General features: G+C 43.7%; 1 protein-coding gene and 1 pseudogene across 1 annotated transcript in view; both read left to right on the top strand.

Annotated features, from left to right (window-relative positions):
* The window catches only part of AGPAT5 (1-acylglycerol-3-phosphate O-acyltransferase 5), a 35363-nt gene extending 22213 nt beyond the window's left edge, over positions 1-13150 (top strand). Inside the window, exons 6-8 of the mRNA XM_006197963.3 lie at positions 7508-7669; positions 10650-10773; positions 12807-13150. Of these exons, the coding sequence (XP_006198025.2) occupies positions 7508-7669; positions 10650-10773; positions 12807-13032 (512 nt within the window). The 3' untranslated portion in view covers positions 13033-13150. The remainder of the gene's footprint in view (positions 1-7507; positions 7670-10649; positions 10774-12806) is intronic.
* LOC102538287 (large ribosomal subunit protein uL1 pseudogene) lies at positions 2056-6703 on the top strand (annotated as a pseudogene).
* Positions 13151-14151: the final 1001 nt, after the last annotated feature.

The raw sequence follows: 14151 nt of genomic DNA, 5'->3' as shown, positions 1-14151 counted from the left end.
ACTTGTTTCTCCATCTGTTAAGCTAATTTTTCTTCAGGAAAATTGAAACTTAATAGCACTTGTTCAACTGTGATATGTTTTGCTTCAAAAAACATTATTCATTTTACTCCTAAGGTACACCTTCATTTGAATCTGACTTAAAAAGCAAATAGACAAACAAGCCCAAACCAACCTTTTTAACTGAGATTTTAAAAATTTGATACTTGTTTGCATGTTTAAGTCATTATGCTGTAAACACTTCTTCGGTTTTCTGTTGACGGTGGTATTGGTTGGTTTAAGAGCTACGGGTGGAAGGTATAGGTGTCTCTGTCTGTTTTAACCCCAAGTATTTCAAGGCCTTGATTATCACTGTTTCCTAGAAGTATCTTGCTTCGAAAACATACTAGGCACAAAATGTGTTGATTCCATATGAGTTGTTGTTGAAGGTGTGCCTGTGTTATCGTGTCATGAACTCTTACTGTTGTTCCCTTCAGAGTGAACATGTTAATCATAAGTGATTATATTAACGATCTCTAAATTCCCTAATTACTTGAAGCTAAATCCCAGTCAGTTTTAACACAACCTCTCTAGGACAAAAATTAAGATTTTAAGAGGTCTGAACTATAGGTAGAATCTTCAAAAAACTACTAAGCAAAGTATATATATTGAAGGCTGCTCAATTCTGTAATAGTACATGCAGAGAAAAGAGAATTGTCTTTTCAGAAATGCTGACGTGGAACTTTTCATTTAAGGAAACAGTGAAACATTTAATAAGAAGAGCTTCAACATAATATATAAATGTAAGAGAATTATATTGTATAGTAGTGGTATATAAGTACAAACAGAATGATATAAATATGTAAATATAGTAGCACTATATACGAATAGTGTTGCAAGCAGGGAGGGTGTAGCTCAAGCGGTAGAGCACATGCCCAGCATGCCTGAGGCCCTGGGCTCAAATCCCCAGCACCTCCGCTGAAAAATCAAATAGATAAGTAAACCTAATTACCTCCCCCCTGCAAAAAAAAAAAAAAAGAAAGAAAGAATAGTATTGCATAAATACAAAGGATTTGGTATGATAGGTAAAAAAAAAATTTCTTTAGTTGTGTTTCTAAAGTGTTTACGTGACCGGTTAGATGATTTTAATTTAAATCCAACAAACCTATCACAAAGTGACTTCTTCCCCGAGGCAGTTCGTTTTTGGCCAGTTGTTGAGCAATTATTGCTGTTGTGTGTGGTGAGGTGTCTGCTAATCTTGGCAGTGATTTATAGAGTGCTGTAGAAGGCTGCTTGTTCCAAGTAAGGCCACGAAAGGAAATCTCATAGGTCTCGAATATATCCTGAACCAGGATATAAAAACAGAAGAATTTTGTTGGAAAACCACACTCAAACTTTACGTTCTCATTTATTCTTATATGCTTGTCATTTTTGAAAAAGAACAGGAATGAATAAAGGGAATGAGGAAGCTTTTGAATTATGTTTATAGTCATATTCAAGAAACCTGTTCTTCACTCTGCATATCAAGTCCTCCTCAGTGTATAAATTGCAGCTTTGGCCTCTTCTGTTTGTATAGCATGGCTCCAGCGGGCACCCAGGTCGGGTCCCAGCCTGGGGAGGGCGGCAGCAAGGGGCAGCGTTTGTAGGTCTGGAAGTCCTGGGCTGGAAGGTCAGGTTACTGGCCACAACACTCTGTAGGGCTTTGGACATAGCAAATGGTCAGTGGTTTTGTGAGCCTTGTTTTACGTCTTTGAGGTCATTTCCATACCATTTACTCAAAAATTTTACCAGAATAAATATTACTATTTAGTCCTCCTGCCTTTTCACACTCCTTTCAGCTGCCCTTTTGTGAATTCTTGGTCTGCTCAAGCTGTGGTCTAAACTCCAAGTCAGCGGTTCTCTAACTGGTCCTGAACCAACAGCATCAGTGCTGTTCGTTTGGAAACTTGCTTGAAACCCAGGTTCTCGGGATCCATCCCAGACCTACGACCGCGGACGTCCTCGGGCGGAGGCTCCGCCTTCCAGATGCCCCTGATGCTTCCTGAAGGTTTAGAACCACTGGTCTGAGTAAGACGAGTCATGTGCTTAACAGGTTAGTTGGGTCAGTGTTTTGCCCAGAACATGCGGGTCTAATATTTATTGGTAAACCTTCATTTTGTACTTCAGTTTCATGAAGAAAAAGAAAAACATAATAGCAGTTACTTACCCATTACAGACAACAGACACAGGCGCCAGGAGGAGGCTGCCCACCTGGGTCCTGTGGACACTTAGGCGCTGCTTTCCTGATTTAGACCTGTCTCAGTTATGGGAAGTGTTTCATCTGAGCTGACTTTCCTTGTAAGCACGTTTGTTGTTTTGTTTGCCAAGCGTTGCTAGGGGACTTGGACTCTCACGTGTCTAACTCTTCCTCCCGGCCCTGTTAAAGTGAGCTCCGCAGTGGTTTCCACCCCAGCGACCAGCGGGACGTACGCCTGAAGTTTAGAGCTGTAGTAGTGGGGGGCACCCCTCTGTGGTGGCCAACCAAAGACCTCGAGTGTCCACGTTACTCAGCCAGATAACGTTACCGAGCAAGGTCTTTGTAGTTTTAAGGCTCTAGGATTTATGGGATTTGGCCTTCCTCCTTTGAGTAGCACTGCCTAAGAACAGTCTCTTTTCCGGTTATCGCGGCGTGAGGCCTGATAGGCAGTGGGTCTCCCGCGACACCCTGTGCGAGGTGGTGTGAGAAGCCCTGCCCAGGAACCAGTGGAAGTTTCGGGAGGCAATGGAACAGGTCAGCCTGGAGAACTGTGACCCTCAGAAGGACAGATACTTCTCGGGCACCATCAGGCTGCCGTCCACTCCCTGCCCCAGGTTTTCCGTATGCAGAACTTCCTCGGGGACCAGCAGCATTGTGATGAGGCCAAGGCTGTGGCTCTCCCCAGTGTGGATGTCAAGGCTCTGAAGAGACTCAACAGGCATAAGAACCTGGTTAAAAAGGTGGCCAAGAAGTATGATGCCTTTTTGGCTTCAGAGTCTCTGATCAGGCAGATCCCAAGAATCCTGGGCCCAGGTCTGAATAAGGCTGGCAAGTTCCCTTCCTTGCTGACCCACAGTGAGAACATGTGGCCAGAGTTGATGAAGTGAAGGCCACGATCAAGTTCCAGATGAAGAAGGTGCTGTGTCTGTTTGCCACGTGCTGATGACAGATGATGAGCTTGTGTACAACGTCCACTTAGCTGTCAACTTCCTGGTGTCATCGCTCAAGAAAATTTGGCAGAGCATCCAAGCTTTGTATGTTAAGAGCACCGTGGGCAAGCGCAGCACCTGTCCTAAGGCACAGCTTAATAAACGATACTGCCAACGTTAAAAAAACCCTAAACGCAGAATGTTTTCTTTTCTTTGGAGACTTAATGGAATAAAAGTTATTATTGTATCTGAAGCATCACATAAACAAATCTAAGTGAAAAATGTCAAGTTAATATATGTAATATTAATAAACTTAGTATGGAAAGAACTCTTGCTAATTAATTAGTAAGAAAAAGACGTAAATGAGAAAAATGAAAAAAAGTTCATGAATTGGAAATTTTAGAGATTTGAATGATCCACACACATAAACAAATAGTCTTTCTCCCTTATAATCAAAGAAATACAAATTAAATGAGCACTCTGAAACAGGTCCACCTCGCAAACATTAAAAAAGAAAATTACTGCCAAGCGTTGGTCCAAATTCGGTGGAAAAGTCACACTTACCTGTCTGCTGGGAGCTAAGATGCATACTTGTTCTCTGTGGTGCTGCAACAAAGTACCATAGACGTGGTGTCTTAAAATGATACAGAGGTGTCCTCTTACAGCTCAGGAGGCCAGAAGTTTGAAACGGGTCTCACAGGCAAAAGTCAAGATGGGGTCCTAACCGTAGTTCTATCTGTACGCTCTCGGGGGAAATCCATTTTCTTGCACAGGATCCAGTGTTGGGTTAATGCTCTGCTTTTACAGTCTCGAAATTGCACTGGGTCCTGCAAATTATGTAGCCAGTTCTGCCTCGAACCTCTTCCTTGCTCTTCCTTCCTCTGAACCTGGGTGTTCGGCTTAACTCTGACCTCTCTTGCTTTGGCCCGTTGTTCGTCTGTCAGGTTTGTCCCCACTTTCTTCTCCGAGCCTCCATGTTGGTCTCTCTCCAATGCTCTCTCTTTCCTGAAGCTTTTACCAATCAGATGAGTGACTGAGAAAACGAATCTTTAAGTGTGAGTAGTATTTTTGTATTCTGAGGATATTTTTAGTCTCCTTTAGAATATTCTACCATGTACCATAGCTGTTTATTTCATTGCCTCATTAACCCCTAACCTGCATGTTTATAGTTCTAAAGCAGTGTCTTGTTAATAATTACTGAATAGAAAATGTGCTGAACAAGGCATTATAAAGTCTTGTGATCTGTGTGACTTGGAGCAAATCATTTTCTCTCTCTGAGCCACAGTTCCTTAGTTTGCTGGAGTCAAGTGAGATGATGAATGTGATGTAAAATTTCCTGCGTGGATCAATAGAGATTTTCTGTCCCATGAGTTTATCATTTGTTTACGTTTCCTAAATACAACACTGACAGCGAAGTCTCAGTTAGACCAAGCACCGCCACTGTGGCCCGCGGGCAGAAGCTTAGTCAGAAGGTAAAGTGTCGTCAGTACCGAGTGGAAGTCGAGGAGACTGGAGATGGAAACCAAGAGGAGACTGGACAGTGGCCGGGAAGAATGAACTGGACTGGCTGCCTGTTCTCTGCTCAGAGCTCTGGCGTTTTCTGTGGCTCCTGGAGGCGGTCAGGCAGTAGGGCAGGCTCGAGCTCCAGCAGTCCGCTATGCACGTCTGCGCTGGCATTCCAGCTGGTCTCTGTAGTGTTACTGTGCAATTGCTTTTACATTAATGGCCCAAGGTTTCGGGTTAGTGAGTGTGCCCTCTTCCCTGTTTGAAGACCGCTTGGTCAGAGGCTGTAAATTGTTCCCTGTGTGGACTAGGGGAGCCCACGGGCTTGTAGGATTGTGAAGTGACTTCTGATCGTCAAAGAAAAGCCAGATTCCGTGGGGAGGGTATAGCTCAGTGGTAGAGTGCGTGCCTAGAATGCACACAGTCTTGGGTTCAATCCTCAGCAGCTCCATTTAAAATTTAATTCGTTAATAAAAGCCTAATTACTTCCCCACCCCCCCTCAAAAGAAGAAAAGCCAGATTCCACTCATTGGAATGGTGAGGGAATCTTATATTATGCCAAGTCTTGGAAGATCAATGGCCCGTGTGTTAATAAGTACACACAGAGAAGAACAGGTCACTGTTGTGTCCACACCTCCGCTGACCCGCTCTCTGCCCCTCTGTCCAACTACCTGCTGAAAACACTGGTCCAGGGAGCGCGTGGCCTCCATTTGGCCCAAGTTTGGTCCCGTCTGGACGTTTCAGTGATTTCCAGTGAGCGTGTTTGACCGCTTCCTTCTCCTTGAGACGTTTTCTTCTCTGGGCATCTGCGTCACCCCAGCCTCCTTGTGTTTTTCCTTCCTCGTTGGCGCTTCCTTTTCAAGAGCTGGTAGATGAAAGCTGGAATGTGCTGGACACGGACTGGATCTAGAAAACGTGTTGAAGGGATGCCGCCCCGTGTGCGTTCCTCGTCTCCGCTCTGCTTACGTCCTTCTGATGGGTTTTTCTTACTCGTCCGCCGCCAAGCCAGGTTTTCCATGCCTTCATTATGACTCATTTTGGAGGAAGTATTACTTTTCTGTCTTCTTATTTTCTTACTAACTTACTTAGATTTTAAGAATTAATTGTTTTTACTGAATACCAGAGTGATTCTGTGGAACTATGGGCTTAGTAAAACTGAGCAAGTTCCAATAGCAGAGAAGGCAGTATCAACTAATTTAATTGACAAATAAATGTTTCCCAGCATGGTATACTATTCAGATTTTTGTTATAAGTTTGTGAATAAATTAAACTGCTTCTGCCCTGGGGACTTCAGTCAGATACGCGGTTGTGGGAATCTGTTGCTTTCCCACACCACTCTGCATTTTAAAAATTCTTCTGCAGGAAGATCCCAACATGCGGTTGCTGTTCTTCCTCATGCAGCTGATTTTCCCTGGAGACAGGCAGTAGAAAATCCAAGTCGAGTTTTTTTTTCTCATCTATTTTCATGTCACTTCTTCAGAGAGCTACACTTTTCTGTTAAACTGAGCAAATATTCCAATCCAGGAAAAGGGAGGCAGCTGGAAATAGGAAGGAGAGAAGAACAAATTCTTAGCACTAGCAGGAATACTAATGAATACGTGATTAATTATTCCATATAAATTGCAGTAGTTTCTCAAAGAAGCTTTTAAAGGTGCATGTGTGTGTGTGTATGTATATTATGTGTGTGTGTTATATATATAAAATATACCCAAGAGAATTGAAATTCTATGTTCATACCAAAACTTGTTAATGTGCAGCTTTCATATGCAGTATGTATGAATGTTCATAGCAGCATTATTCATAATAGCCAAAGGATGAAAAGCCCAAATATCTGTCCACTCTTAAATGGATAAATAGAATGTGGTATATCCATACAGTGGAATATTATTCAGCCATAAAAAGTAATGAGGTAATGATGTATGCTACAGTATGGAAGAACCTTGAAAACATTATGCTGCATGATAGAAGCTAGACACAGTAGTCCACAATTCTGTGATTTCATTTATGTGAAATGTCCATAATCAGGAAATCCAAAGAGACTGAAAGTAGAATTATGGTAGTGGGGGACTGGGGGCCTGGGAGGGTCGGGGGGTGGTGTGTGCAGAGAAGGAAAGTGTGCAGTGTCCACAAAGGGTGATGAGTGTCTTTGGAGTGATGAAAATGGTCTGGAATTTGATAGTGGTGTTGGTGGTACAGCTTTTTGAATATATAAAAAAGCCACAGGATCGTGTACTTTACAGTGGAGGATTTTATGGTATATGAATTCAATTTCAAAGGTTTAAAAAATTGTACTAAGAAACTAGATTCTCCAGTTTACCCTAAAGGCATCAGGCCAGTGTTTTGTGGTATATAGATCACATCAGCCCTGAGTTCAGATATTATGCACAGTGGGGGTCGTTTGGGTAATCCCACCCCATTTCTATTTGAGTAGAAATAGAACTGAAGGAATCATGGACTTGGAGTCAGAAGTTATGAACTGAACTCTTGAATCTTGAAGTGGCCATGGGCAAGATGCTACCACCTTTGTTCTGTTGCCAGAGGTGAGGATCATGTGTTTGCTCTTGTTGGAGTTTCTGAGGGTATCTGAGATGCCGTAAGCTTCTTGAGTGTGGCTTTTCCAGCCCTTCCCTACAGTGTCTTGTACATGTAGCTGTTTAATAAATGTGTATTAAATAAATGTTGATTTAAATTGAGAAAGTCACGTGAAAGTGCTCTCTAAACTGGAAGTCCTGTAGAGATTATGGCATTACTACATTCTGGTCTGTCTTTTAGTGGAAACTGAAAAACCATTTAGATGTTATATTCTGTTGCCAAGGTGTTTTGTAACTAATTTATGGCCACACTTAAACAACTTCTTTTCTAGGCCTTCCAGTATTAAAACATGTGCTGACACCAAGAATTAAGGCAACTCATGTTGCTTTTGAGTCTATGAAGGATTATTTAGATGCAATTTATGATGTGACGGTGGCGTTTGAAGGGACTGTGGACGACAAAGGGCAGCGGAAAGAAGCACCATCCATGGCTGGTGAGTCTGTTTCACAGTCGGTCATCTCAGTGGGGAGGGTGTAGCTCAGTGGAGAGCATGTGCTTAGCATGCACGAGGCCTGGGTTCAATCCCCAGTACTGCCACTTTAAAAATAAATGTATAAATAACCCTAACTACCTCCCCCCACCAAAAAGAAAAGCAAAAAACAAAAAACTCTATCAAGTAGGTCATCTCTATTTACAAATGGATAGTTTGTTTTTTAAAAATTGGTAAGTGCACTCTACTGTATTACATTTACTTGGCAATATCTTCCAAGTATGTATACTTGTTGTCTTTTTTATGAATCTGTAACAGCTGCATTTCACTAGTCCTGCTAAGTTTGGTACTTCTTGGCTGTCACGTTAGTCCTTTAGACTTGCCCATTGTCATTGACTCAGCCTCTCTCTACCCGGGGGTCACACATGAAAATGGAAAGGTTCAGACATCAAAGGAAGGAGTGAGGCGGAACGGCGCGCACCTCGCAGTACTGAGGTGGGCGCTGATGGTCAGCGTGCATCTTCCTATGTACTTCTCACATAATATTTATGAAATCTAGTGTCACGCACAAGAAGGAAAACTGTTAAGTGTGATTTTTTCTTTCTTCAAACCTGTGCTAAGTATTAAGAACCTTTGAGCTGTTGTTCACGTGTATGTCAGATACAGCAAGAAAAAAACAGGATTTTACATGAGCAGAATGTTTTTGTTAAGCATCACCAAAGACACTCATGATCGTTAGGGAAATGAGAACACGGGAGGGGGCAGCGATGAAGCGGGGAGTTGCCGGCCCCGCCTCAAAGTGTCCGTGGCGGTGGGCCTGGCATCTCACCTGGAGCTAATGTGCTTGTCAGACGGCTCCTGTCAGTGGGAGCTCCGAAGGCCGATGTTCAAATATGCTCCAGACACACAGAGAGTAGCTCCCAGAGCAGGAGGTCTGGGAGAGAGGACACGGGGCGAGGCACTGAGGGGTAAGTGGTGCAGAAACGGATCGTGGTGGGAGGAAGTAAGGCCTGCGGCAGCCACATCTGAAGTAAGAATGACTGTGAAGTATGAAGCTGAAGCTTTTTTTTTTCATTTTAAATGTGATTTTTTGGTGTATATTAGGCATCGAACAGTTTAAAAATCAGAACTATGTAACGTGCGCAGTGGAACAGCTGGCTTTCCGCCCTGCCCCACTCGTCTGGCCTTGCCACCGCTCCTCCCCCGGCAGCCACTGTTCTTCACCTCCGGGGTGTGATGGGTGCAAATTTAATTGACTCCACTGGCCCTCCCTCTTATAAAAAAGGCGACATATAATATATTTATTTCTTTTTTCAGCCACTGAAGGAGTCGTTGCCCTAGTTCACATTTGGAGACAGACTTATATTTAGTTATTCTACAGCATTGCCAAACGTTTATCAGACGTTTAAAAATGAGATTAAACATGTTTTTATTATTTATGACAACCAGTTATAATTCCCACAATAACTTTTTTAAAGTGCTGGTTTTATCATGTCCCCGTGCGGGTCTGGCCTGCCGTCCGGGGACCCCGCGGGCAGTGTCCCCGTGCGGGTCTGGCCTGCCGTCCGGGGACCCCGCGGGCAGTGTCCCCGTGCGGGTCTGGCCTGCCGTCCGGGGACCCCGCGGGCAGGGTCCCCGTGCGGGTCTGGCCTGCCGTCCGGGGACCGGCTCTCGGCCCTGAGTGCCTCCTTCGTGCCGTCTGCTCCTGCCCAATGCTGCCCGGGGGGAACTGGTTTGCACCTTGTTACTGGAATCCTCCCGCGCCCCCATGCACGGCCTGTACTGGACTGGGGCGTTGTGAGCCAGGCCACCTTTCCACGTGAGGCCCCTTCCCCCTCGTTGCCCCTGTCAGGTCTGGGCTTTGTCTCCAGGGAGGGCCCCCATCGCCACCTGCTTTCTAGCTCACGTGGCTTTCCTGCTCTCGCCCTCCCACGGCACATGCTGTGGGCAAGGTTGGCACGTGCGTATGGGAGCTCCGTCTCCTCTCAGATTAGCAGTGCCTTACGGACAACGTACGAGCCACCGTTTCTTGGAACACGTCTTGGACCACATTTCAACTTGAGATCAAAGGTCTCCACCTCCTGCTTCCCGCCCACCCAGGGAACATAGTCTTCACTTAAATCTGTTAGCAGTATTTCCTTGTTCTCCAGGAATTTAAGTACATTATTATTCTCCTGTCTCCACAGAAAGCCACCTACCAAAAAGAATTTCCAGGCTCAAAGGTCTTTGTTATCTTGAAATAAATCCTGACTTCATCCCTTGTGCAACCCAGGCTGACAAAGGACTGCTTTTTTTTTTTTTCAAATTAGCATGTTTTAGAAATTGTCATGATTTAGGAGCTCACAGCTATTCCAAAAAAATTTGGTTCCCAAACCAAGTAGAATATGTTAAAATACAGCAAGGACTAGGAAAGCAAGGAGCAGCAGGGAGTGGAGACCACTAGCAGATCATGGAGGGGAAGGGGCCTCCAGAGTGGGCTCCTGCCATGTAGACAGTCGTGCAGGCAGCCGTGTTCTGGCCCAGGCACGGGGAGCAGCAGTGACGTGTGACAAGCACTCGGCCTGGGAACAGGGGGCTGGGGGTCCCATGAAGGTGACTGGTAGGTCTGCTGTGGTTGGCATCTGGGCGGCCCTGCAGAGGGTGGGTACATACTGTCAAGTCCAGCTGCCTGGTCCTTGGCTGCCTGTAGAATTCTAGGTTGTTGTATGAAAAGTAACATTGGATACTGTTTGATTTAACTAATGACTTTGATAATTGTGGAAGACTTGGAAATTATAATATGCTTTTCTACTGCAGCTTGAAACCCCAAACCACCAGTTTATTGTCTTCATTTTCTTCGAATTTATTTTGCTGAAGAGAAAAACTATACCTTTCTCTTCTGTACCTTTTCATCATTTTTAAACTGTTTAAGCTTCATTTTCCTTGTTATTTTATGTAACTGTGAGTTCTAGAATAATTAAAATGAGATCTTTTTCTTTCATAGAATTGCTCTGCAAAGATTCTCCAAAAATTCATATTCACATTGATCGGATAGACAAAAAAGATGTCCCAGAAGAGCAAGTATATATGAAGAGATGGCTTCATGAGCGCTTTGAAATAAAAGACAAGTGAGTAACAGCTCCAGCTCTTCAGAAACTTCAGTGCCGCTAAATCACTAAACAATTTGAAACGAATGTAAACAGTTCTGTTATCTTAAGAATGCTTTTTGGAGACTCAGGTCAGATCACATTCCATGCTTCATCTGTTCACGTTTTAAACATTACTGTTATGAGTCACCATGAAGGACCTTGTTAGGGGAGGCTGTTCATTTTTATTTACCACATTCAGTAGTTTGTGTAAGATGTCAAGTTTTTTAAAGAAGAGAGACACACAGAAAGCTTTGCACCATTGAGCTGCCCGAGGCCTGCGCTCCCAGGTCAGTGGGGAGGTGTGCCTCCTGAGGACAGGTCGCTGGGCCCGCAGTGCATGAACAGTGGGCTGTGGGTTCCCCAGGACGGTGTCTGATGCGCATGCGGGGCTGATGCCGGTGTGTTTGTTGGAAGAGGAAGGAGCACATGACATTTTCAGAACCAAAACATCTTTTTGCTGTTAGTGTTTTGGGGCCTAAAACAGTTTCTGGGGTTGACCTTTTGTTTCTCCTGCTAATAACTTGACTTCGGAGCAAGCTGTGGTGTTGGCGCTTGCCGAGGCTTACCTGTGAGTCACTTCCAGGTGTGTCTGGATGCCTGTGGGGTGAAGCGTGGCCTCAGGGTCACAGGAGGGAGTGACTGTGCTCGTGTTACCTTTGATTTATACAAACTTCTAAAGGCAGAAGTTTTAGAGCTTTCTTTTCTTTTTAGGAAGATAAAAACGGGGTTCTGAGGTTTCGATATGATTTTTAGACCTTGCATTTTCTTGGATTTTCTTGGGTGTATGATTTATCTACTGTCTGTTTTGCTATCAGTGGAAATTTTATCCTTGCTAATGCGTATCCTGGTTTTTGAAAGCTCTGTTTTAAATATCAACTTTTTATCCTCTTTTTGGAAAAAAAATGGATCTGTTAATTATAAGATGCACCATTTAAGTTTACTAAGACCACATTGAAAAGTGTGGCTTTTTAAAGACTTCAAAAAATACTTGCCAAGGTTCGTTCACGTTGAGAGGTGTTGCCCGTGTTGTATTCTCCTAATGTGCTTCTTCTTGGGAGAGTGCCATTGTTTCTCCGCCCCTTGTTGTATGACAGTAAAATATTTCCTAACAAACCCTCCTGGATTAACTTCACAAGTGAGAACTGCTGAAAATGGACTGTGTTGAAAAGGAAACTGTATGAAGTGCGTGAACAGATTTCTGAGTTTCCTTGACTCTCCGTTGTACATGACAGTTCGTTAACCCAGCCATTCGGTGCCACCCACATGGTTATGGAAGGAATTTTAAAAGTAGGACTTACATGCCTTGACATGAAAATCTGTTCTCAGAAAAAAACACCTGAACAATATGATTAGTATTTTGTGTTATAGGTGTTTGCATATGTTTAGAATGAGCCTGGACATTTGAAAACAGTGATTTTTCTGTAGGGAATGTGAGTTACAAGGCAACAGAAGGACTTTCCCTTTTTGTACTTTGAGATTTTTATATTGAGTATATTCTGCTATTATAATTTTACATTTGTTAAATAAGGTGGGAAAATGCATAAACGGTGCTATTTTGTCCTTTTACCTGCTCTTATAATAATAATACATGTAATCTAATAGTAATAAGGGCTTTTGGTAGGCAGCTCTCTGTGTAGGAACTGCGGACCTTTGACTTCTGACGGGACGGGAGCTGTGAGGCAGCAGAGGCGGAGAAAAAGCCCATGTGAGTCAGGTCGTGCGATTTTAAAGATCTAAAATTTTAAAAACAAGAACATCCCTATAAAATCACTTAAAGCCATCTGTTTTTAAATACTACACATAATATAATTCATATACACTAATCTGAGAGCATTTTAAAGATATTTTTGAGGTCTAGAAGCTCCAGTTAAACCAAGTCCCTGGGTGTATCCTTATAAGGACCTATAACTTCTCCAGCACGTAATAGGCACCCAATAGATACTTGTCAAATTAAAGTACTGAAGTGACTAACCCTGCAAGTTAAAACTTTTTTTTTTCCATTCTGGCCATAGATTGCTTATAGAATTCTATGATTCACTGGATCCAGAAAGAAGAAACAAATTTCCTGGAGAAAGTGTTACTTCTAAACTAAGTCTCAAGAAGACTTTACCATCACTCTTGATCTTAAGTGGTTTGACTGCTGGGTTGCTCATGACCGAGACCGGAAGGAACCTGTACGTAAAGACGTGGATTTATGGAAGTTTGATTGGCTGCTTGTGGGTTAGTATTAAAGCGTAAACAAGCAGCTGTCTCCGGGTAGCGGGATGTGCCGCGCTGTTTATTATTGGCGGCTGCACATAACCTGCGGTTGTTCCTGAATTTAATGAGAAGTGTAAATAAAGCCTTGTTGACTGAACATTGGATAAAATAGAATTTCTGACTAAAGCCAATATGCATTTGGTCTTGGGCAAACACACACGGCTTCACAGCGTTAGTGCGGGAGCTGCCGGAAGGGAAAAGATAAGCAGAGTTTGTGTGACACTTGGCATTTCCTATGAACTAATGTCAACTCCAGACGACTGTTAGGACTGTGCACTTTGTTACTGTCTTGTCGTTCAGATAGCTGCCTTCAGGAACATTAATTTGCAGTGTATGTCACCGTGTTTGTTGTTTTCAATTTTTCACAACTCGACTGGTCCAAACTCTTATCACTAAACTATTTAGTGCCCTGCAGCTGTGTAATATTTTGCTTTTTGCTTAATTTCTCCAAGTCAGTGAAAGAAGCTGCGGGTAAGTCTCAGGAGGACATGAGGCGAGGGCCGAGAAGTGTTCGCAGGCGGTCTGGTCAGCACGCGCTTTTATTGTCCCGGGGTATTAGCTGCTCTCACGTTCTATTTGCAAAGTAATTAGCATTTCTAATATTTATTGAAATTGCTTCGTTTGCACACCCTGTACCCCGTACAAAAGAATAATGTATAAAATACGAGAATTAAGTTTAAGCCAATATCGCGGCCCTGATTCATTGCAGCCGAATTTTAAATTGCTCAGCTTTTTCAAGATTGAAGCTGAGCTCCCGGGACCTCACGACATTTGTGCCATAAGTACTCGAAAACCTTAAGGCGTCCTGTTACTTTTAGATCAAAATAATCAGCGTGAGCCTTTGTTGGAGCCAAGATGGTGGGAGCTCTCACACACGTGACCCGATTTCCTAGCATGAGCCTTTTGCCTGGTACTCTGGGTTTAGCAAAACACTTAATCCAGAAATCATGTTTTCTGTCATCATGGTCGATTTCCGCTGTACGCAAGTCCTCTTCCCCCCGCTCCCCGGCAGCAGCGCTGCTGGGTCGCTGGCTCCCTGGCTCCCCGCGCGGCCAGCGTGTCCTGCTGTGGAGCTGGACCACTTAAGTGCCCGTGAGC

This window comes from Vicugna pacos, chromosome 26, assembly GCF_048564905.1.
Source record: "Vicugna pacos chromosome 26, VicPac4, whole genome shotgun sequence".
In the NCBI taxonomy this organism is placed as follows: domain Eukaryota; kingdom Metazoa; phylum Chordata; class Mammalia; order Artiodactyla; family Camelidae; genus Vicugna; species Vicugna pacos.
The sequence above is the reverse complement of the archived record's forward strand: the minus strand, read 5'-3'. Positions and strand labels throughout refer to the sequence as shown.